Here is a 24,657-nt window from a genome sequence, read left to right as displayed (position 1 = left end):
TACACAAATTAATTATTTGACAAGGTTGTCAAAACCAAACTTTCAATATAATTAGTTAGCATGACGACGATCTTGGTTTCCATGACGATGATTCAAAACGACTGTTATTGTCTACCGATTTGACTTTCGAATATTATGTCTAAATAATTTTATTTCATCGAATTGTCGCGTTAATTTCATTAAAACAGGAACACAATAAGATATATTTGAAATAAATTAGTAAATAATATCTAAATATTAGTTTATTGCATGTATTATAATTACTTTAAGGCCATATTAACATATCTAAATTAACACGAGTGCGGAAAAGTAAAAACCGCGTGCGGAAAAGTAACACGCTTGTGGAAAAGTAACACGCGTGCGGAAAAGTAACATGCGTGCGGAAAAGTGAAACTTTCTAAACTAAAATGCGTGCGCGAAAGTAGACATTTTTGCACGCTCGTAGAAAAATATTATTATCGGTTCATTTTTCTCGTAAATAATTTTTCAAGTCACTAAAATAATCAAAGATGTAAAAAATTATAAAGAACAAGCGGTGCCAGATATAATTTTTTCATACTTATAAGATTAATTAATAATTAAAAAATGACTTTTTTATAAATTCTACTAGTGAGTTTAAAAAAGCTTAACGGTAAGTACAAAGCCTCTAGGATACGCAAAAGTAAAAGGGCTGCACATTGCCTATTTTTATCCTGTCAAAACGATTGATCTACCAGGTGTAAACTGATACTTTGATCGCAGTTATTTTCACATAGTATGTTGCAAATAATATATTATGTATGTAGTATGTATGTATATTATACAGATTGAGTTTTATATATGGAACGCCTAAATGAATTAATTTGGAAACTGCTTGCACGATTTTTATAGATTTTAGTAAATAAGGGTCTTGTGATGCGGCCGATATTATGCTGGTAGTTACATTGTTGTAAAATTTTCCATTTTTATCGAACTCTACTAAATTTTATTATTTCAAATGGAACATCCTGTATATTTTTTACGTTTTGAATTTCTTAAGAAATACTAATTATTTTTATATATTTTCTCTATACCTAAATGCTACAAGTTCGGAGTTATTTCTACATTTATTTAAACCATTTTTTTATATACAAATTATAAAAATAATCTTTTTCGGCCCGGTCAGATATTATTTTAAATTTTTTAGATCATTCGAAATAAAAAAGGTATCTAGTTAATTAGTTAAGGTAGCTCTTAAGTTAATTGTTTTCAAATACTAAACAACTGAAAAAAATGAAAAACGACGATTTTCAAGGCTCCAAAACACAAGTAGAAAATAATATTTTGGTAATCATCATGTAGATACTTAAATTATTCAAGTTCAAACCTTGTTTATCAGGTCTCGATAAGACTTTATATAAGATTTTAATACAGTATAATAATATAATTAGAATTTTAGATAAGGTTGTTGCATTGAGTGAAGAATTTGGTCTGCCACTAAACATAAAGAAAACAAAATTCATGGTTTTCTCAAAGAAAAATATTAGAAACATCAATCTATACATAAACAATGACAATAGAACGAGTTCAGCATTATATAGCCCATTCAAATGTTGCATTTGGGGTTGCATTTCTTAGAGGAGTCAGTTTTATTTTTTTAATGATTAGGGAGTTCAGTAGAAGCTTAAGTTTAAGTTTTTGGGGTCGCCACCCTTGTCCCCCGGCCGCCATCTTGAAAAAGGGTTGCAAGGGCTGTCGCGCTGTATCTCCTAAACTAACTGCCCTACAGAAAATTTAATTTTACATAAAATGTAGAAAATTAGATTTTCTATAATTTTATATCTATTACTCTTTATCGCCAAGTGACCAACAAAAAAGTTATAAGCAAAAATAAGAGACAATTTTGTAAGAAGTTTCCTTTTGGAGGTTATAACTTTTTTCCGTTCATTTCACAATAAAATAGTATATTAAGTATGGAGAACGGTAAGGGTTTTATACCGATCGAAGACAATTGTTTGGAGGAGGAGCGGGGCGACGACTCCAATTATTGTCTGAGATCGGTTACCCTTAACGTTCGACATGCTTATAACGTTTTTGCACGACTGATACCATTATAAATTATAAAATTAAACATTTTCGTCATATTGACTAGTTTCATTCATTTTATCAAGATAGATACTTTGGTTGTTAGGTAGTAACTAGGGTGCATAACAACAATGGAGAATTGAGTTTTTATTTAGTTGTCAATAATTTTAAGTACAATTTTGATTATTATAAATTAAAATATGAGCGAAAGTGAATTTGAAGAAATTGAACGGGCTTGGGAAGAAGGGTGTTCCGCAATTATTCCCGAAAAATCCAAAATCCGTTATCAAAATACCTACCAAAGTTTTAAAAAATGGTGCGAAGGCAAGAATTTAAGAATCGAAGAAAAGACTCTATTGGCATATTTCGTTCAAAGACATATGCAGTTGAAAGCTCCTGGAAGCCTCTGGGCAGAATATTCAATGATTAAATCCACCGTTTTTCTTTATGATGGCATTGATATTTCCAAGTTTTCAACTTTGATCGCGTATTTGAAGAGAAAAAATGTTGGCTATAGGCCTAAGAAGTTTCAATATTAATAAATAATTCGTTAATTTTCTTTATTCTTTCAAAAAATAAATTAAAATTTAGAGATTTTTTAACTCGACGGTAAGTGAATTACTTACTGTCGAGTTGGAGTACTTACCGTCGAGTTGGATTACTTACCGTCGAGTTGCTAGTAAATGTCACCTACTGACATAAAATCTTTCACGGTAAACAGTCAAAAATGATCAATCGTGCAAAATAGTATCATAACGATTTTGTAGAGGATTTTTCAACGAACAATTTCCACAATAAAGTTGTTTAATTTTATTTATTTATCTAGGTTTTACAGCGCTTCTTTGACCAGATTTTCGAATTCTCATAGGAATACAATAAAAACAAAACTTTATTCCTATTTTTATATCTATATATTTATTTAATATGATTTTAATATTCCTATGCTATTATTAAGCTATTTTTGACCCTTTACGACGCTACCTATGAGGTTGAGTCTGGACGGGCGTTTTTGTGTGGTATCCCCAATAGGCCTAATCCACGGACAATTTCTAGACAAGATAATATTATTTATTAACATTAAATTTGTCGGTAATTAATCTTCCAATTCATTTTCTTTAATAATGAATGTTGATATGTCCACGATGATGCTGCAACTTTCACTAACACAATGGAAGCACACTGCTGAACATTTGAGGTCTGCTTTTCGGCAACCTCAAGCACTTCCAGTTTCCAGAGCATCTGCAAAAGATGAATTTAATAAGCTCGGGGGCACTGGAGGCTTGGAAGTTTGGATTGGTATCCAAAATTTTCCATGCTTTTTTCAGCCCCAATCTTCTGGATCACAATATTTACCTTGCCATGACTGAATCTGGTGATATACTCGGAGTCTGTGGAAACGGGCTGCATCTTGTGTTGGAGGAAGTGAGAAGAGATTAAGATTGTGTCACTTTTTTAGCGAATCATTTGTATCTCAGGATTTCCAGAGAATCGTCTTTATTTCCGCCATATAAAGAGACGAAAAACTTTCGCCGACAACAGTGAGTATAGATGGCTCGACTTTCCCACTGACAAATAATTTTCCCCAGAAGTTTCTTACAAATAAAATAACCACCACTCATGATGCGCGCTTAGAAAAAACACAAAATGCTTATCTGATAACAAAAATATAAATTTTACCCACAAGACTCTCAATAGTATTATTTATAAAACTCAAAATACTTTTCACAATTTTTAATACGACTGCAGGTGACCAAATAGGTAGCACAACTGTAAGAATAAGTTAAGTAGAGGGGAACCGATTGCTGTGCCACCTAGGATAAATTATAATAATAAAAGTAATAACAGGCAGTTATTCAGTCCGGTACGGAAGAAGAATGACGTAACTGCAAATTTTGTCAATTCCTGTTTATTGCGTAATTAACTTCTAAAATACTATGTACAGATGATACAGAAACGACCGAACTGTAAAAATGTGCTGAGCCACTATCACTATATAGGATAGTTGCGTCGTTACTGAAATATGCGCTATGTTAGACCTTGTTTCAGATGCATAATAAGGGAACTGTAGATAGGATTGAAAATGGGGCGATTAAATTAAGATAATGAAATTCGAACCAATATCGATGAAAATAAAAGCCGTCGTTGTCAAAAAACAAACGCCATACGCTCCTGGACCATTACTCTTCATTTAGTCCCTATTTTAAATATTTAAAAATCGTTTTTAAATATTTAAAATATTTCGTCTCTTCTGAAGAATTTTGCATTTTGCAGTTGCGTCATTCTTCTTCTGGACCGGCGAATTTGTCCTCAAACTTCTTGGGCCTTTTTTATATATTATTAAGGTTCTAAGTTTTATAGTGGGAAAGGTCAAAAATAGATTAATAATAGCATAGGAATGTTAAAATCATAATAAATTGTATAAATAAAAAATATGGTAGGGGAGCCCAAGCGGGGATTTTTGCAGTTACTCGAGCGCGTCAGATTATCATATGGGGAGAAACCTGGTACCCTGTAAATGTATCCCTACCATATATTGGATCTTAATACAGGGGCGTTCTTTAAGGGGCGCCCGAAAAAAATTTCTATTCTTAAAAAAACTCGAAATCGACAGATTAAGATTAGGTGAGTTAAGTACGTACAGAACAGTGTATATTTCAAAAATCTGACGGTTTAAGCGGGGGGTAAGGAAATGGGTGAGTCACAAAGTTTCACAAGAAAAAAGCGAATATTTCGAGAAATAAACATCAGATCGAAAAACTAAAAAATACGTACTCAATATTTTTCAAAAATCCATCGAATGATACTAAACACGACTACCCACAGAGAGGGGTGGGGGGTAAATTTAAAATTTTAAATACGAATCCCGCGATATTTTGCGAAATGAGTTCGAATCAGTTCGAAAAACTGAACAATACACTTATTCAGTATGTTTGAAAAATCTATCGAATGGCACCTAACACGACCCCCACGGAGGTGGGGTCGGGGGTTACTTTAAAATTTTATATAGGAGCCCCCATTTTTTATTCCAGATTAGGATTCCTTACGTAAAAATAAGTAACATTTATTTGAAACATTTTTTCGAATTTTGGATAAATGGCGGTATAATCGGAAAAACCGATTGTTGGGAATGGAAAACTAAATTAAAAATGGAAATTCCCCACTAAGACGGAAAATTTTACTTAACTTTTTTTGGTTTTAGAATCTACTCTTACCTACAACCCAATAGGTCCCCAAGCGCTCGAGTGACTGCACATTTAACATACTTTCCTCCCCTACTAATATATAGATGGAAAAGGAAGCCTAACGTTTTGTTTTTATTGTATCCATATGAGCATTCGAGAATCTGGTTAAGGTTGGAGCGCTGTAAAATCTAGATAAATAAATAGAATTAAACAACTTTAAGTTGAAATTGTTCGCTGAAAAACCCTCTACAAAATTAATAAAATGTTATTTTATTGTAAAATGAATTGAAAAAAAGTTATATCCTCCAAAAGGAAACTTTTTAAAAAAATTTTACTTATTTTTGTTTAACCCCTTTTCCAAGATGGCGGCCGGGGGACAAGCGTGGGGACCCCAAAAACTTGAACTTGAGCTTCTACTGATCCCTCCTACACATTAAAAAATAAAATTGACTCTTCTAACAAATGCAAGCTATGGCCTAAAAAATGTAACATTTCAATGGACTAATAACTATTTAGGGACATATATTATTGAAACAAACGATTATACCAAAGATATCAGAAATACCTAGAAATGCATTCAATAATATGAAACAAATATTATCTAGTAGAGACCTCAGACTAAATATTAGAAAACGAGTACTATGTATTTTCTGTTCTTTTGTATGATGTGAAGACATGGAATCTTAACAAACAATGTCTCAATAGATTGGAAGAATTTGAAATGTGGACATATCGAAGAATGCTGTTAATCTCCTGGTGAGACAGAATAACCAATGAAGAAGTACTAAGAAGAATAGAGAACAGCAGGGAGATACTGGATTCCATCAAAATAATAAAACTGCAATAGACTAAGTTTTCAATCTAATAGCACATAAAATAACATTAAAAATATTACTCAACATCCCACCAGATTGAAAACAATGGGAACCTTCTTTGGTTACACCTCCGAGGCGTCTAAAATTTGCAAGCCATAACGGATGCTGAGACTAAAGAAGATGAGGGAATTTTACAATTTTTAATTCACGTCCCATCTGCTCAGCGCGGTAAAGTTCCAACGAGAATGGTTCCCTTCGTACTCCAATCAGAGTAAACATGTAAATCAAAAATGAATAACCATTTTCAATTTCGTTGCAACACGAAACTACAGCCGCATCATATTCTAGTTGAATCAGAATCAGAGAGTGCAGCAAGCACCTGTACCGGTTTCGAAACTTATTAGTTTCTCATCAGGAGGCACATATGCTGCTCTCTCTCTGACCCAACCAGGACAAACCCCGGCGTGCAGTTACGGATTGCACTGATTGCAACTCTGATTGGAGTACGAAGGGAACCATTCTCGTTGGAACTTTACCGCGCTGAGCAGGTGGGACGTGAATTAAAAATTGCAAAATTCCCTCATCTTCTTAAGTCTCAGCATCCGTTATAGCTTGCAAATTTTAGAAGCCTCGGAGGTGTAACCAGAGACGTTTCCCATTGTTTTCAATCTGGTGGGATGTTAAGTAATATTTTTAATGTTATTTGATGTGCTATTAGATTGAAAACTTTTGCTAGCAGTTGCCGCTAGGGCATCCCTGCCATTTTGTTCGTTGCAATCTGTAACTGCACGCCGGGGTTTGTCTTGGTTGGGTCAGAGAGAGCAGCATATGTGCCTTCTGATGAGAGACTAATAAGTTTCGAAACCGTTAAAGGTGCTTGCTGCACTCTCTGATTGAACTAGAATATGATGCGGCTGTAGTTTCGTGTTGCAACGAACTTGAAAATGGTTATTCATTTTTTATTTACATGTTTACTCTGATTGGAGGACGAAGGGAACAATTCTCGTCGAAGGGAACCATTCTTTTTGGAACTTTACCGCGCTGAGCAGATGGGCCGTGAATTATAAATTGTAAAATTCCCTCATCTTCTTTAGTCTCAGCATCCGTTATGGCTTGCAAATTTTAGAAGCCTTGGAAGTGTAACCAGAGAAGGTTCCCATTGTTTTCAATCTGGTGGGATGTTGAGTAATATTTTGAATGTTATTTTATATGCTATTAGATTGAACACTTAGTCTTTTGCTAGCAGTTGCCGCTACGGCGTCCCTGCCATTTCGTTCGTTGTAATCTGTGACTGCACGCCGGGGTTTGTCCTGGTTGGATCAGAGAGAGCAGCATATGTGCCTCCTGATGAAAGACTAATAAGTTTCGAAGCCGATAGAGGTGCTTGCTGCAGTCTCTGATTGAACTAGAATATGATGCGGCTGTAGTTTCGTGTTGCAACGAAATTGAAACTGGTTATTCATTTTTGAAAACTGCAATACTTGGGTCACATAATACGTTGTCACAGATATAAACTCCTAAAATTGATTATACATGGAAAGTTTCAAAGAAGGCGCAGCATAGGTAGAAGAAAAATGTCCTGGCTGACAAAATCTCAGAGAATGGTTTGGATACATCTCAACTGAACTCTTTCGGGTTGTAGTGTCAAAATTTTGAATAGCAATGATTATTGCCAACCTTTGTCGCGGAGATGGCACGTAAAGAAGAAGAAGAATAATACAATATAAGATTTTAGGTTTCGTCAATGGTGTTACTAAATTTCAAAATTTTGGTAACTGCGTGATTTTTTTATTTAACTGTCTATTTATTTTTCTGAGATCAAGTTTTTAATTTTGCAGATTTGGGCCTGATTACTATGCCAAAATGGCGTCCTCTCCATCAGGAACCAAAGGAAAGGTAAGTCTCGACGGCAAGCTCAACGAAATTGAAGAAATAACAACCTATTCTAGCCTCCCAAGAAGTCTCTATACACCAAAAACATCCAGCAGGCATTTTGTTAAGAACCCATTGTTAAATTTTCCAGAACTTAATTCTAAAGAATGAAGTGATGAATTGTGAAATGTAGCGTTAGCTATGCTCAATTATTTAAAACAATTTAGGTTAATAATTATACAAGTAAAACCATAGTAAAACTTGGGACAGAATGTTTAGTGTTGAGTATTGTTAGGTTATTGTAAAGATGAATAAATTTTTCAACGAATATTTGTTGCAAGTTTTGCAAACCTTTATTATTTTAATAGGAATAAAGTTGATGTACAAAATAATCAACTTTAAATAAGAGAAACGTGTACAGTGTACCAAGATCTTTGTTTATGTGCTGAATAGCTGCGTACTGTTTGTTTTCTACTTCTTATTCAGAATTAAAAATAACGACAGACTCATTTTATTTGTGTTTACATTATTTTAATTTGTATATGAGATTTTAATATAATTATGTACATGCCATTCAGTAACGGTTTTGTATTAACATGTATAAATTATTAATGATAATTCCAAGACTCAAAAATTGGTATGATACGTTCTATACCTTAAGCATAACCAGTTCGGATGACCCAAAGTCGAATCAACAAAATTTTCGTTATTTACTAACTTCATCACTTTTATTTTGACGTTTTGATTTTCTCTTCTCAAAAATTCAAAGTGGAAATCAAATCATCAAAATAAGCATATTTGCAACTAAATTTGAGATTCACTCCATTAAATAATACTAAATAATATAAAATTCCAATTGCTTCAGAAGCATAGTTTTATACTTCCTCAATTTGTCTTAGTTTTTTACAAAGTATATCAAGTTATAGAGGGCGCCTCCAAGGTTTTCTCGCAACTGTTTTATTTTGTAAACTACAAAATTTATTTGAACTTTTTGATTAGCTGAATTAAGGATCATTGTTTATTATTTATGTGACATTTCAGTGATCTTTCAAAATGCCGAAATAGCGTCATTTTGTAAAATATCTACTTTTTAGTGGGAATTATATGACAAGTAATACTTCATCTGAAAGCTCGTTTTAAATTCTCTTTAAGAGTGTAGGCGCAAATATTTTACGGCTATCGCTACTTTTTCAGACTTTACACGGCAAATTACGTGTAGTAAAATTCTCAGTGGTATGGATATGTAAACATTACTTGACAATGTCATCACTAACTTTAAAGAGATGGCTTTTGAATGTTCTTTGATAACTGTAACTTGTATAATTGCAAATTATTAATTCAGTTAATAAATATGATTATTTTTTAATGATTTTAACTTCCAATCGTATAGTAAGATATTTGATCACGTGTTTAATTCTGTTCAATCAGATTAAAATTATACTGAGAATTATCTACTGTAGAAAATTACCGATAGAATTTTTTTAAGTAGATTGTTTCTGTTTAATGGCAACCAGGTCCTAGTTTTGACAACTGTCACATTTAAGAAAATATCCATAATATACGTATTAAAAAATAATCTTACGAATATCACACGACAGTAAGAATAAATAAGAAAATAAGATGATGAAGAGCATCATTACAGTTGCTTTCCTGATGAAAACAAAAGAGTTCGAAATGGTCCATAGAAAGATGGTATTCTTTTCCTCATGATCATCTTTCAGTGCGTCACAGTTTTTCGATTTCTCTCTAACGCATTAAATTGTATGTGACAGAAAAAAAGGCACGTCTGTGAATAATTTGGTAATTATTTTAGTTCGGTGATTATTCTAGTTGTCGATAGATGGCACCATAATCAAAAAAGAATTATTTATTAAATAAAATAATAATATTATCACTATAATCTGTACAATTTATAAGACTATACAAATGAAAGAAAATACCATTTTATAAACGCAATAGACACAATTGATTTGGTTTTATTCCAAATTGAAAATAAAATTTGACAACTGTCAGATTTAACTAAAATGTCACGTTAGAATAAATGTCATAAATGTGTATTATCACGGACTTACCTTTTTTTCTATAATTTGTGACGCACTGAAAAATGTTCATGAAAAGGAGAATAATGATCTCTGAATCGAAATTAAATATAATGTCTTTTATCTACCTACCGTTTTTACTCACGTATCGAGTACTAGGAAGCAGATTTGTTGATCTTTACCTCGGTGAATTTATATGTTGTGGGGTGCAACTATGTAGACTCCCCATGTCTCTACATTCATCACCCTTTTCCTTGCAATTTTTAGAAGAATGGGAATAGGTATAAGAGAGAATCTGTTTCCGAACTAAGAAATTTAAAGATTTTATTATTTTTAAACATTTATTTGTTTAACAATGGAGTCTTTTGGGTTTCGACATTTTGTTAAGAAAATAATGCTTAATTTTTACTCAAATTTGTTGTCATTGGGCAATAGCCACTCGAGCCCTGCGGGCTCTTGTGTCTAATTGCCAGACAACAAATTTTCGAACAACTGTCGCATTATTTTCAATTTATTCTCACTCTCTTGTGATATTATACCCGATAATTTTTCATTAACTATGTATTCAGTGATTGTAATAATTTATATACTGAACAACAAAAACCAATACTCAATCAAGAAAAGAGGAAAAGTGATAAAGTGAGTTTTTAACAATATATTGTTAATAGGTATGGAACGCTTACAATTTTGAACATCTTTAACAACAAAATACTTGGATCACAGAATATATCCTGGTGTATTCTTTGCTTGGATCTTCGATAAATAATAAACAATAAATAACTTTTTATTAAGTTCACGTCTTAAATCAATTATTGATCAAATACACTATCAATATTATTTCATCAACAACTTAAAATATTCCCGATGCCATGTCAAATATTTAAAATTGTCACTGTCTTGTCACTATATTATATTCGACTCAGTGCGTTGTATGACAAAGATAGCGAATGTTCGATTTGGAAAATATCACCACGGACATGGTGTCCATTTTTTTTCAAACCCTGAAAAAACTAATAAATATTTTTTAAAAATTTAAACGCAGAATAAAAGACTAAATTATTATCGAGGGCCGAAAGTTCCTTAGAATAAATAAAAAGTTTCTTTTGAGTGAGATATTTGAAATTAAAAATCACACTACATTTACTCTTAGGTTTTCACCCCTGTAACTTAAAATAAACATTATATAAGTTTTCAGGAACTTTCGGCCCTCGGTAAGAACGTAATCTTTCATTCTGCGTTGAAATTTTTCAAAAATACTTATTAGTTTTCTCAGGATCCGAAAAAAATGAATCCCATTTAAATAGCATTGGAGCCTAAACTTTGTACCGATCCCCTTAACGACACAATTACCAGTTTCGACCCAAAAACTGTATTCATTTCAATTTATTATCATTAGTTCACAAATTGTCTGAGTTTCTAAACAATAAAAATAAAAAAATAATATTTCTATGTCCTATGTAGTTCTCTTTAATAATTAAGTCACTGAATTCAATGAAATACTGTAAATGAGTAGGTATAATCTTAATTTTTATAGGTATCTTAGTTCTTAATCTTAGTTCTTATATCTTAGTTTTTTTAGTGTCAGAACAGAAAATAAGGTTTAGCAATTAGTAGCAATTTTTTAAATAATGATAATAATTGAAATGGTTTTACTTTTACTTCAAAAGTATTACTTGGTATTATGATTCCATATGATTATATATAGTCCAGAAAGCCACTGCGCATCCGCTAGGAAAAATATTCTAATTCGGATTTTTTGCACAATCTTACTCAAAAAGGACTCCTTTTAACAAATTTGCATGTTGCCAGGGCCAAAAGGTGGTCAAAAATTTTTTAAACGTTTTTTTTTTGTTTTTCTCCTAGAATTATTTTTTTTGCATGGAACAAAGTTTTTTTAGATTTTTTGGATCATTCCAAACAGAAAAGGTCTTTAGTGATTTTTCTCTAAAAATGATAGTTTTTGACATATAAGCGATTAAAAATTGAAAAATTGCGAAATAGGCCATTTTTAACGCTCAAAAATTATGTGAAAAACTGAAAATTTGAATGTTGCCAAGGTAGGTAGATATTCTTTAAACATCGTTTCATGAAATCCCGAAGAGTTTTTTGCAATACAGTATTCAAAACTCCTTTGTTTTTTAATTGATAATCAAGCGTGCGCTACACTATTTTCCACCGACAGTATGGTGCAAATAAAAGGAATAAATTCGTTATTTCGTAAACCGGCGACTTTAAGGAAAAATCCCGAAACAGGTCGATTTGTATTTTTAAGTTATGATATTATGGCATATATGATATACTAGTGACGTCATCCATCTGGCCGTGATGACGTAATCGATGATTTTTTTAAAGGAGAATAGAGGTCGTGTGCTAGCTCATTTGAAAGGTTCTTCAATTCTCTATTTAGTAATATAAACATTTATATAATTATTTATACAGGGTGTCCTTCTAATTCTTTTTTGTCAAATAATTTAATTTAAAAAAATTTTTTGGACAACCTGTATAAATAATTATGTAAATGTTTACATTACTGAATAGAGAATTGAAGAACCTTTCAAATGAGCAACCGCACGACCCCTATTCTGATTTAAAAAAATAATCGATTACGTCATCACGCCCAGACGGATGACGTCACTAGTATACCATACATGCCACAATATCATAACTTAAAAATAAAAATCAGCCTGTTTCGGGTTATTTTCTTAAAGTAGCCGGTTTACGAAATAACGAATTTATTCCTTTCATTTGCACCATACTGTATACACATACAACGGTGGAAAACAGTGTCGCGCACGCGTGATTAGAAATTAAAAACAAAGGAGTTTTGAATATTATATTGCAAAAAACTCTTCGGGATTTCATCAATTGATGTTTAAAGAATATCTACCTACCTTGGCAACATTCAAATTTTCAGTTTTTCACATAATTTTTGAGCGTTAAAAATGGCCGATTTCGCAATTTTTCAATTTTTAATCGCTTATATGTCAAAAACTATCATTTTTAGAGAAAAATCACTAAAGACCTTTTCTGTTTGGAATGATCCAAAAAATCTAAAAAAACTTTGTTCCATGCAAAAAAAATAATTCTAGGAGAAAAACAAAAAAAAACGTTTAAAAAATTTTTGACCACCTTTTGGTCCTGGCAACATGCAAATTTGTTAAAAGGAGTCCTTTTTGAGTAAGATTGTGCAAAAAATCCGAATTAGAATATTTTTCCTAGCGGATGCGCAGTGGCTTTCTGGACTAATATTATTCCACTTAAATTATCTTACAAAACCGTCCGCCAGTTTGAAAGCTTGGGTCACCGAAATATATCATAAAATAAATAAACATATACTTTAGTTGAAATATCTAGAAATGTATTATTTCAAATTTTTCTTTATCATCTTTCTCCTTTGGTTAGGATTATGTAGACTACCACTTTCGTACATTTTTCTGAATATTTCATATACTTCAGTCTCTAGTGTGCGGCATGCATAATAGATTATTTTTATTTCGAGATATTTTATTAGAAGTTTCGAAGTTTGTTAGTTGTTGTTAATTTTTACCATAGGGTTATTTTTGATATCACCATTTATTAAAACTTATCATAAGCGAATATTTTATCAGGTTAGGTATAAACTGTTTGTGCTTTAAAATGAGTCTATCTTGTAAATAATGATATTCTTACTTACATTATTTACATATTTAGTGTAGGTATACTTATTTAAAGTTGGCAAAGAAAACAGAAGTTTTTAGATACGAACGGTAAGTTTGATATTGCAGAGTTTACATGTTTGTGCAAAATTTGTGGAACTTCAAATCTAATTTTTTTATCACATGATGATTTTGACATAAAAACAACTAAATTACAAAAACTTTGTAACATTGTTTTATTTTTCAACAACATTTTCAACATTGTTTTATTGTTTTATTGTTTTATATATATATATATATATATATATATATATATATATATATATATTTCCTTAATTTTTATAAGCTAGAATGTCTTTTTAAGCTGTCTTAGAGATCGTAATCATTTTTTGTAATCGAAGGAAACTAATAAGCTGATTTATTACCCATTCGTTGATTCTTCAACGTTACTCTGTTCTAATATTCTTTTGTTAAACAAATCAATAAATATTTGTTGTTGCGCGTTCATTAGCTCAGTAGTCGGCAAACTTATTTGCTAAAGAGCCAATGAGCCAAATACGAACATTACAACAATTTAAAAAAAAATTGGGAGCCAAATCTGCTTCTTAGGAAACTTTTATTACACTAAATAAGTAGTACACTAAACAAAACTAAGTTTCATACTTAATAAATATTATTTATTAATGTGAATGTGCTTGCATCTCCTTGAATAGTTTGAGTAAGTCAGGTTTGTATGTTGTTGTTTTTAATTTTATCATATAAGTTCTCATCAGTTAGAACTACTTCTCAGTTTACTTTTGATAATGTTCATGCTTAAAAAAGATTGTACGCATACCTATATATGTAAAACAACCGAAAAGCGAAAGCACAGCAAACGCAAGCCTCTTCAGCTGATCGTAAGTCAGGAATACTATTCATATAAAAAATATATATTCAGGAAAAAAAGTTGATTAATAGCAAGCTGAAAATTTGTAATAGCTTAAGGGTGTCTAGTCGGACAAACTTTGATATATGGGAATACTGGAACAGGGGAAGTTTTAATTGTGGAACAGGTTAAAAATTTGGAAGGGTCAGACCACGAAAACGTCACATGTATTTTGTCCGACAGAACTTCCAATTGATTTGTTACCCTTTCGTTAAACTCTCATGCAAAAATCAGACTGCTATTTATCACTTGTCATAATTCCTGTCATTTGACATATTCTACGTGTTCCAAACATTATAATTCCCATTTGGTGATAAATATCAGCCTGATTTTTGCATGAGAGTTTAATGAAAGGGTAACAAATCAATTGGAAGTTCTGTCCGACAAAATACATGTGACGTTTTCGTCGTCTGACCATTCCAAATTTTTAACCTGTTCCACAACTAAAACTTTCTCTGTTTCAGTATTCCTATATATCAAAGTTTGTCCGACTAGACACCCTTAAGCTATTAACAAATTTTCAGCTTGCTATTAATCAACTTTTTTTTATACGTGGGATACAGACCTAGTACTTTTATTGGGTATTATTATAAACATTTTCAAATTTATATTATCTGAATGGGTTAAATAATAAATATTTTAACGTAATTTATCTACCGATACCAGGAATTGATATGGAAGAGATAGGCGTATGAAATCATCGACTTTTGTCTTGTCGGATTATCTATTATACAAAATTTTTTTATACATAATACCAAATTCGCTTTTAATCAATAACTTTAAGATTTTTTTTAATCACAACATACTTATAAATGATTAAGTTTTTGTGTTGCATTTTTGCAATGTCTTTCTCATTTTAACGATTTTAAAAACCTTAAAACCCGTTAAATGAAATAGTGTTCCTTACATCAACACAGTCCATCCAATATTCATTATTCTTCTTTTTCTTCTTCTTCGACTTTTTCCCATTTTGAGTTCGCCGTTTTCATCCTCCACGGCACTCTATTCTTACAGTCGCCAGCTCTGAGGTCTGTATCTATCATAGGATTTCCTATGTAAGTTTTCCATCTCATAGCAGGTCTTCTTCTCGGCGAGTCCCAATCCAGTATTCTTTTCGGTCACCTGTGCTCTGGCATTCTTTGTACATGCCCGTATCATTGCAGGGCTCTGTTTTCCAACTTTTTTTTTGTAATTGAGCATTCTACTTCCATTCTGTCCCATATTATTATTTCTTTTGTTCTTATTCTATCCTCTCTGGTGGTTTGTAGACATCTTCTCAAAAACTCCAATTCAACTGTTCGTATTTTATTTCGTATTGTTGTTCATCATTGGCCATACTTCCGCTCCACATAGGGTAATATTCAGCACTATACTCCGAAAGATCCTTTTTTGTTTTCTGTGGTTAGTGTGTTGTTCCATATTACTCTATGGAGTTCTTTCACGGCTTGTTTTCCCTGTGTTATTTTTACTTCTGTATCGTTCATACAAGTACCATATCTGCTTATCATTGACCCTAAATAATTAAAAGTCTATTTTAAGCGGACTAACGCTTAACGCTAATAAAACAAAATGTATGACAATTTCCAAAACACAACAAGACATTTTAAACTTAAGATAGGTGCCAATAGAAAAAGTTAAAAAATACAGATAGCTTGGTACAATTATCAATGAAAATAACGAGTATACAGAAGAAATAAAAATGAGAAGGACAAGCTGGAGCAACGTTTAACAAGATGAGAAAAGTATTATGCAGTAGAGACCTTAGTTTGCAACTCAAAATAAGAATACTACGTTCATATGTGTTTTCGGTGCTGATGTATGGGGTGGAGGCCTGGACCTTAAAGAAAGCAATACGCGATCGACTTGAAGCATTCGAGATGTGGACCTACCGAAGAATATTAAAAATAAGTTGGGTAGACCGAATAATAAATGTTGATGTCCTCAGAAAGATGAAAAAGGAAAAGGAAATCATGAATACGATTAAGATAAGAAATTTACAATATCTCGGCCACGTTATTAGAGGGGATAAATATGTGTTGCTGAAGAAGAAGACTTAAAGTCTTACAACTCTCTTTATATTCTCGTCCAAACTTAAGTTTAAATCTGCAACCTCCGATCCAATACATACATAAGTATTCGGTCTTATACATATTTATCTTGAGTCCCCATAGCTCATAATCTTCCTTTAATTTCCTCATCATATATTCCAGTCCTCCCGTCTTGGACAAAAATAACTTGGTCATCGGCGGAAAGTAGTGAATGTAACATATTCTCTTGTACTGGTATGCCCATTGTTCCACATATTCTATACCACATTTTCAAATCGTCTGATCGATGTATATGTTAAAAAGTTTAGGTGATAGACCTCATCCCTGTATGAGGCCTTTTGTTGCCATTCTTGTTTTTGTTATTTCATTTCCTAACTTTATTTGCATCTGTGTTTCTTTATACAGTCTTTATGTTATATTCAACCATTTCTCTCTAACTTGCATCCTTCTCATTGCTTCCCACAGTTATGTTCTTTTCTATGGCTTGGCTCATGATGAATATATTATCTAGACAAGATACGGCTTTTCGAAACCAGGCTTGTCCTTCGCCATAATGGTCAATGTACAGATCTAATTTCTCTTTTATAATCAAAAATGAATAAACAACCATTTTCAATTTCGTTGCAACACGAAACTACAGCCGCATCATTATTCCAGTTCAATCAGAGAGCGCAGCAAGCACCTCTACCGGTTTCGGAACTTATTAATCTCTCATCAGGAGGCACATATGCTGCTCTCTCTGACCCAACTAGGACAAACCCCGGCGTGCAGTCACGGATTGCAACGAACGAAATGGCAGGGATGCCCTAGCTGCAACTGCTATCAAAGATAGCAGTTGCAGATAAATCTAATAGCACATAAAACAACATCCAAAAATGCTGTCCTACATCCTCCCGGACAAAACAATGGGAACCTTGTCTGGTAACACCTCCAAGGCTTCTACAATTTGAAAGCCATAACGGATGCTGAGACTAAGGAAGATGAGGGAATTTTACAATTTATAATTCACGTCCCATCTGCTCAGCGCGGTAAAGTTCCAACGAGAATGGTTCCCTTCGTACTCCAATCGGAGTAAACATGTAAATCAAAAATCAATAACCATTTTCAATTTCGTTGCAACACGAAACTACAGCCACATCATTATTCCAGTTCAATCAAAAAGTGCAGCAAGCACCGCTACCGGTTTCGAAACTTATGAGTCTCTCATCAGGAGGCACATATGCTGCGCGCTCTGACCCAACTAGGACAAACTCCGGCGTGCAGTCACAGATTGCAACGAACGAAATGGCAGGGATGCCCTAGCGGCAACTGCTATCAAAAAACTAAGTTTTCAATCTAATAGCACATAAAACAACATCCAAAAATGCTATCCTACATCCTACCAGACTGAAAACAATGGGAACCTTCTCTGGTAACACCTCCGAGGCTTCTACAATTTGCAAGCCATAACGGATGCTGAGACTAAGGAAGATGAGGGAATTTTACAATTTATAATTCACGTCCCATCTGCTCAGCGCGGTAAAGTTCCAACGAGAATGGTTCCCTTCGTATTCCAATCGGAGTAAACATGTTAATCAAAAATGAATAACCATTTTCAATTTCGTTGCAACACGAAACTACAGCCACATCATTATTTCAGTTCAATGAGAGAGTGCAGCAAGCTCCTCTACCGGTTTCGAAACTTATTAGTCTCTCATCAGGAGGCACATATGCTGCTCTCTCTGACCCAACTAGGACAAACCCCGGCGTGCAGTCACGGATTGCAACGAACGAAATGGCAGGGATGCTCTAGGTGTAGGAAAGGTTCTCCCTATTGAAGGCATTACACTGATCCCTCTATAGTTATTTGTTGACCTTTTGTCACCTTTTTTTTGAAAATGGAGGACATGTATGATAGATTCCACTCATCTAAAATCTCCTCTCTTGATTCAATTTTATTGATCAACACGCGTATAAAGGACAAGATCATTGCGCCTCTATATTTCAGCAGTTTCATTATTTTGTTCCCTGGTCCTGGTGCTTTGTTATTTTTGGCTTTCTTTGGTGCTTTATTTATATCTTTCTCTGTAATTTCGGCTGTATCCGTCATCATTGTCACAGGGTCTTGTAAGATATACTCCGGTCTATTCTCCTGCAATAATTTTGTGTAATGATTTGTCCAATCTTTTGATGTAATTATCTGTATGATTTTCTACTTCGTTTATTAGTTCCAATGTTTTTTATTTTTTTTTTCATGCTTCCGTTGATCGGTTATACGCTATCGTGTTGTCTATGTCTCTACACATTCTTTCCCAGTATTCGTTCTTCTCTAGCCTTATGCTTTGCTCATTATTCTTTGTATTTATATTTATATATTCCATTTCTCCTGTTGATATTTTGCCTCCAATTTCTAAATGTATTTAAATTTATTAACTTCATTATTTTCTTAGTTTTATCTAAATGCTTAGGTTTATATTTATCTTTATTGATTATTATGAGACCTCTTATTTGTTTGTTTTGAACAGAAAGTAAGCACTCAGAAAAATATGTCATTCTCGTTTGTTAATTATTTGGATCATGTAACTTTCTTCAAATAATTTTTGCTTTTGCATAAAAATTATTTATAATTTATAACTATAATATGTTCTTACAAATTTTGCACAATGTTTGTACGATTCATCTAAAATGTTTAACTATAATCATTTTGTCATAAACATAAATATGCAATATACTAACAATACTCCAAAAAATACATATCGTTGCTTATTAATAATTTGAGGAAAGCTTATCAACTATCATATATTTGTTCTGTATCATAAATATATTTAGCAGAAATTGTATATCAATGATCGATAGATAATCGAATACTTCAGGTGTAGTCAGTGGTGTGGGTATATATTTTAATTTAGGGTTATAAATTTTGTACACTGCTAAACATCTGCTCTGTTTTGGTAGAAAGATGGTGTTTTTTATTTATCTAAAATTAGTCCCACTTTCCTTTTTACACCAAATAGTTCTGTCAGTCTAATAGCAGTTCTCTCAGCCTCTACTAACTTAATGGAGGTTGGCTACTACAATTTGCAAATTCATCTTTGTCTTCACGCTGTTCTTATTAGCTGTTCAGAATTTAACCGGTCCATTCTCGGATGTTTCTCAGCTAAGAGAGTCTTTTCCGTCATCTTTCCCTCAATCTTTCCTTTCGTTATTATTAGTTAAGCATATTGATGCTTAGTAGTCCGTTCTTTAACGGTAAAATATTGCAAACCCTCTAAATTTTAAAGAACCGCTTGGATTGACATGAAATTTGGCATACACATAGCTACCAAGACAAAGAAAAAAAGTGATATTGTGCCGATGTGTGCTTTTGCCCTGGGGGTGGTTTTCACCTATTGGGGGTGAAAAAATATTCGTCCAAAGTAAGTCAGGAAATGGAAAAACTGGCTAATTTTAAGTAACTTTTGTTCTATAGAGTTTTTTCACTAAGTTAATACATTTTGAGTTATTTGGCAGTGAATATGTTCATTTTTTCAACAAAATAACCACGCTTTTAGACGGTTTTTCGCAAATAAATGAAATAGTGAGTATTTTGTCAAAAAAATATTCTGAACAAAAATATAGCCTGTAAAAAATTTTAAAAAATGGTGTATATATCACGTCTTTATACCTAGTAGAAGCAGAGTTACAGCTAATGAAAAATAGGTTCATATTCGTCAAATTCCAAATGGTATACTTTAACGTGAAATATCCAAAAATGAAGCACATTTCGGGGAAAACTCATTACAACTTATTTAAAATGTTTAAAATAAGCTTAATTTTTGTTTTATAAAAAAAATTTCTAGCATCAAAAGTAAACAAGTTAAGCTCAAAATAAAGTTATTCCCTTTTTGTTTTGGTAAAAAAATCGAGAAAATCACCCCCTAATTTGTATCTTAAATGAACTTAATCGTTACGACTTCACAAGTTTCTTGACTCGTGTATGTATTGTTTATATGATCTGTAAGTTTCTTCGGTTCAAAGTCCTTATTATTGAAAGGGCTGTAGTTAAAAGGGGTTGAACGAGTCACTGATCACGAATGTATGCAAATTTAGAAACACCAAATCTTAATCAATTTTTTTTTGTAACAGAAAAACAAAAAAATACATGATATTCAGAAAAGCAATGATGCTGACTATTTTTGTTTTTCGAGATTTTTGGTATCTCTAACAATTTTTAAGTTATTTTGAAAAGAAGCATATTTTTCAAAATTAAAATTTTTAAAAATTTTACTTTGAAACCAAATTTTTTCAAAAATAAGCACTTTGAATCGATGAAACTTACAGATCATATAAACACAACATAAGTAAAATAATTTGTGGAACGGTAACGATTAATTTCATTTAAGTTGCTAATTAGGGGGTAATCTTCCCGATATTTTTTGGGGCCAAAACAAAAGGGACCAACTTTATTTTGAGCGTAACTTGCTTAAATTTAATAATAGAAACTTTTTGTAAAAACAGAAATTAAACACTTTAAAAAAAGTTATAATGGGTTTTCCCCAAAAAGTGCTTAATTTTTTGGATATTTTACGTCGAAATATTCTATTTGAAATTTGGTGAATATGAATCTATTTTTCATTGGCTATAACTCTGGTTCTACGAGATCCAGAGACCTAACGCGTACACCATTTTTTTTTTGTTAAGAACGTTTTTTCGGCAAAATACTTACTTTTTGAGTTATTTGCGAAAAACCGTCTAAAAATGTGGTTATTTTGTTGAAAAATGAACATATTCACTCGCAAATAACTCGAAAAGTAATGACTTAACGAAAAAGCTCTATAGGACAAAATTTACTTAAAATTAGTCAGTTTGCCCATTTCCGGACTTATTTTGGACATTTATTTTTTCACCCCCCAAGAGGGGGTGAAAGTCACCCCCAGGGCAAAAGCACACATTGGCATAATATCACTTTTTTCTTTGACATGTAAGCTATACGTATGCCAAATTTCATGTCAATCCAAGCGGTTCTTTAAAATTTAGATCAAAAACCGTGAAAGAATGTACTATGTGTACTATTTCAAACTTTCACGTATGTTATGTCTATGAAATCTTGAGGATCTTCCAATTGATCCACATTTAAAAGGCTTGAAATATTTTAAGGGCCATGTCTCAACTGCATACAAATTTAATCGAATTTTGAGTTTTATATGAGAATCATAATAACAGTCTTTTGATTTTTTCGAAAGATTTTCTTACCTATTCTGTTCTAATACCAAGGTGTGCACTGCTATCCATCCAACATGCCAGATAATCGAACTTTTTGACCTGTTTTAAAATATGCTTGTCTCTTGTGTAAGGCAGAGGTACATTTTTATTTTTTTGAATTTACATTACTTTGGTTTTCTGAATGTTTATTTTCATACCGAATTGCTCATATATTATATCGAGTTGGTCCTGTCAATTGTTGCCAACAATTGCTGTAGACCCGTAATGCAATTAACACCTAATTATCGGTGTTTCTGATGCTGTTGATGTTTACGCTGCGCTGTTCACCTTATCATGATGTCAGTCTTATAACGCTATGTATACTATTCTATATTATCTACTCATTTTTGAAGCACTTAAATAACTACTCTAGGTACTATTTTGGTCACCACTGTTATTATTGCCTTCAACGGTTCTACTAGCTTCATTTTAAGCCTTTCGTTTAATAAAATTTAATTTCAATATGTTTCTTCCACTCAACGTCATTTTTGTGAATTAGTAAATTGTCGCTTCCGTCTCGAATCTTACAAAAATATATTTCTTTTTTGCCCTATGTTTCTGGATATTTTTTATATCTTTATTTCAGTCTTTTTGGTCTCAAGTTTATCATGTAGTGTTTTATCATGTAGGTTTCGCTTTAAGTTGTCTTTACTTTCTTTTTCGAAACGTTGCATTTTTGAAGATCTTCCTCGAGTTTATTTACGTGCTAGTCTTTTAGTATTCTCTTCTCTTTAAATTTTTCTTATTCTTCATTTGACCTCTATCATATATTTACTACGCTCCTGGCCAAAAAAATCGGGACACCTTAAAAGTGGGTCATTTTTGGTGTGTATCTAAGACTTTCTTAACATTATGTTTTAGACTCATTCAATTATGTTGGATAATAAAAAAGTTAGGTACTTTAACAATTGGCCATGTTCTTCATCAATACAGGGTGTTTCTAAATAAGTGCGCCAAACGTTAAGGGTTAATTCTACATGGAAAAATAATGACAGTTTGCTTTACAAACATATGTCCGCAAATGCTTCGTTTTCTAAATACGGGATGTTGAATTTTTTCTTACAAACTGACGATTTATTTATTGCTCTAAAACCGGTTGAGGTACTCAACTGAAATTTGGTAGGTTTTAATAGGTAGTTATTTTACATTTTTTGACATACAACTAAAAATTTTATATTTACCATTGGCGTCCATCCAGGGTATATGACCGGGTTATATTACCCGTATGCACGCCAATGGTGAATATAAATTACATAATTGTACGTCAAAAAATGCGCAATAATGACTTCTTAAAACCCACCAAATTTCATTTGCATATCGGAACCGGTTTTATAGCAATAAATAAATCGTCAGTGTGTAAAAAAAATTCAACATCCCGTATCTCGGAAACGAAGCATTTGTAGATATATGTTCATAAATCAAACGATTAGTAATTGCCATATTATCTCAACTAAATCAAGCATAACATTATTTCTTTTATGTATCGCCTCATATGTCTGCTTTAAGTGCCACTAAAATGTGCAATAAATTCATTCTGTGCATTTTCTGTTTTTTCTGTATTGTTAGTCAGATAATAATGATTGGCACAGATACTGATTTAAAATTGTGGTTATTAGGAAAACTAAACTAAGCTTTTTTTCTTCGTGAGACCTTGTCATCTACGGTCTCAGTTCTGAATTATTTATGTTGTTAAATTTGTAAAATGGATAAACTGGCGTCGGATCGGCCTATGGAGGAGCGGTACGGCAAGGGATAAGGGCTTGCGGCTTGGTGATACTCCTCCATAGATCCCTACCGAAGGGCGTTGACGCCTAAGAACGGTATATATATATATATATATATATATATATATATATATATATATATATATATATAAATATGTAAAATGGCCAGGATAGATAGGGCCAGATAACTCAGGCGGTAAGCATCTCAGTCTTCCACGCAGGTAGGCCAGGAATCCAATCCCAGCGCCCGCCGACGAGAACATCTAGACATATTTAAAAATGTCTATAGGCCCAGGTCGACTCAGCCTGAGTAAAATTAGTACCTTGGGTAAAACCAGGGGTAATAATAGGTGGTTGAAGCGTAGTACTGGCCCTGTTACCTTACTTGCATAGCGTAGGCTCTAATTAGAGACTGACTATAAATTTGGCCCATAATTATCTTAGTCTCGAAGGTATGTATCAAATCTAAGTTTGTGGTTTTCTCTTTCCACAATTATCATGTCGGCGCCACTGACTACAGCCTAAGATAATACTTCAATTTTCTCGTAATCATCCACATAATCCACATAACCCATAGATATCATTACAAATTAAATTCAGGTTTAACTGGGGCGTGAAATATTACTAAAAGTGTCATTCGAAAGGTGCTGAACAGTGTGAATAAATTAATCGATCACTAGTTGGTGTATCTAATAATAAGGTGTTTTAATAATAAACATTTCTGAACATTTTTAAATCTTGAAATTTTTTAATGTAATAATTATTTCTTGTACGTGAAATATATTGTATTCGTATAGACTTGTAAACAATTGTTTGAAAATAATAATAAATTTGACCGGTTTACAAAATAGATTATATTTACGCAGGAGTCTATTTAGGACTTTAATTCCTTGCACTCTTCTTGTCGCTTTTAGTTACATGCAAGGAAGATTTTTGACCGTAAGTAGATACTTATTAAATTACCAACATTGCACTAGTCAATTCGGGAAAAAAATCATTTATGTCACGTAAAAATCTTATACAGATATTTGAAGGTTCTAAAAGGTATATTGAGGGACGGCTGATGAAAAATCCGTGAAGATTGTCATTAGGGATGGGAAAAACCTACCGGTTTAAACCAAAAACCGGTTTTTTTACTTCGCAATAACCGGTTT

The 24,657-nt window shown here is 32.6% G+C and overlaps 1 protein-coding gene across 7 annotated transcripts in view; it reads left to right on the top strand.

The window, feature by feature from the left end:
- The window catches only part of LOC114332012 (uncharacterized), a 431,454-nt gene that overhangs the window by 360,450 nt on the left and 46,347 nt on the right, over nucleotides 1–24,657 (top strand). For all 7 annotated transcript variants that reach the window (XR_007696787.1, XR_007696778.1, XM_050645467.1 and 4 more), the window contains one exon: nucleotides 7,879–7,936. Coding sequence is in view for 5 of the 7 variants with exons in the window: in XM_050645467.1 (XP_050501424.1) it covers nucleotides 7,879–7,936 (58 nt within the window). In the remaining 2 variants the exon portion in view is untranslated. The remainder of the gene's footprint in view (nucleotides 1–7,878; nucleotides 7,937–24,657) is intronic.

The sequence above is a fragment of the Diabrotica virgifera genome, chromosome 1, assembly GCF_917563875.1.
Source record: "Diabrotica virgifera virgifera chromosome 1, PGI_DIABVI_V3a".
Lineage (NCBI taxonomy): Eukaryota > Metazoa > Arthropoda > Insecta > Coleoptera > Chrysomelidae > Diabrotica > Diabrotica virgifera.
Note: the sequence above shows the minus strand (reverse complement) of the source record. Positions and strands in the feature narration are given on the sequence as shown.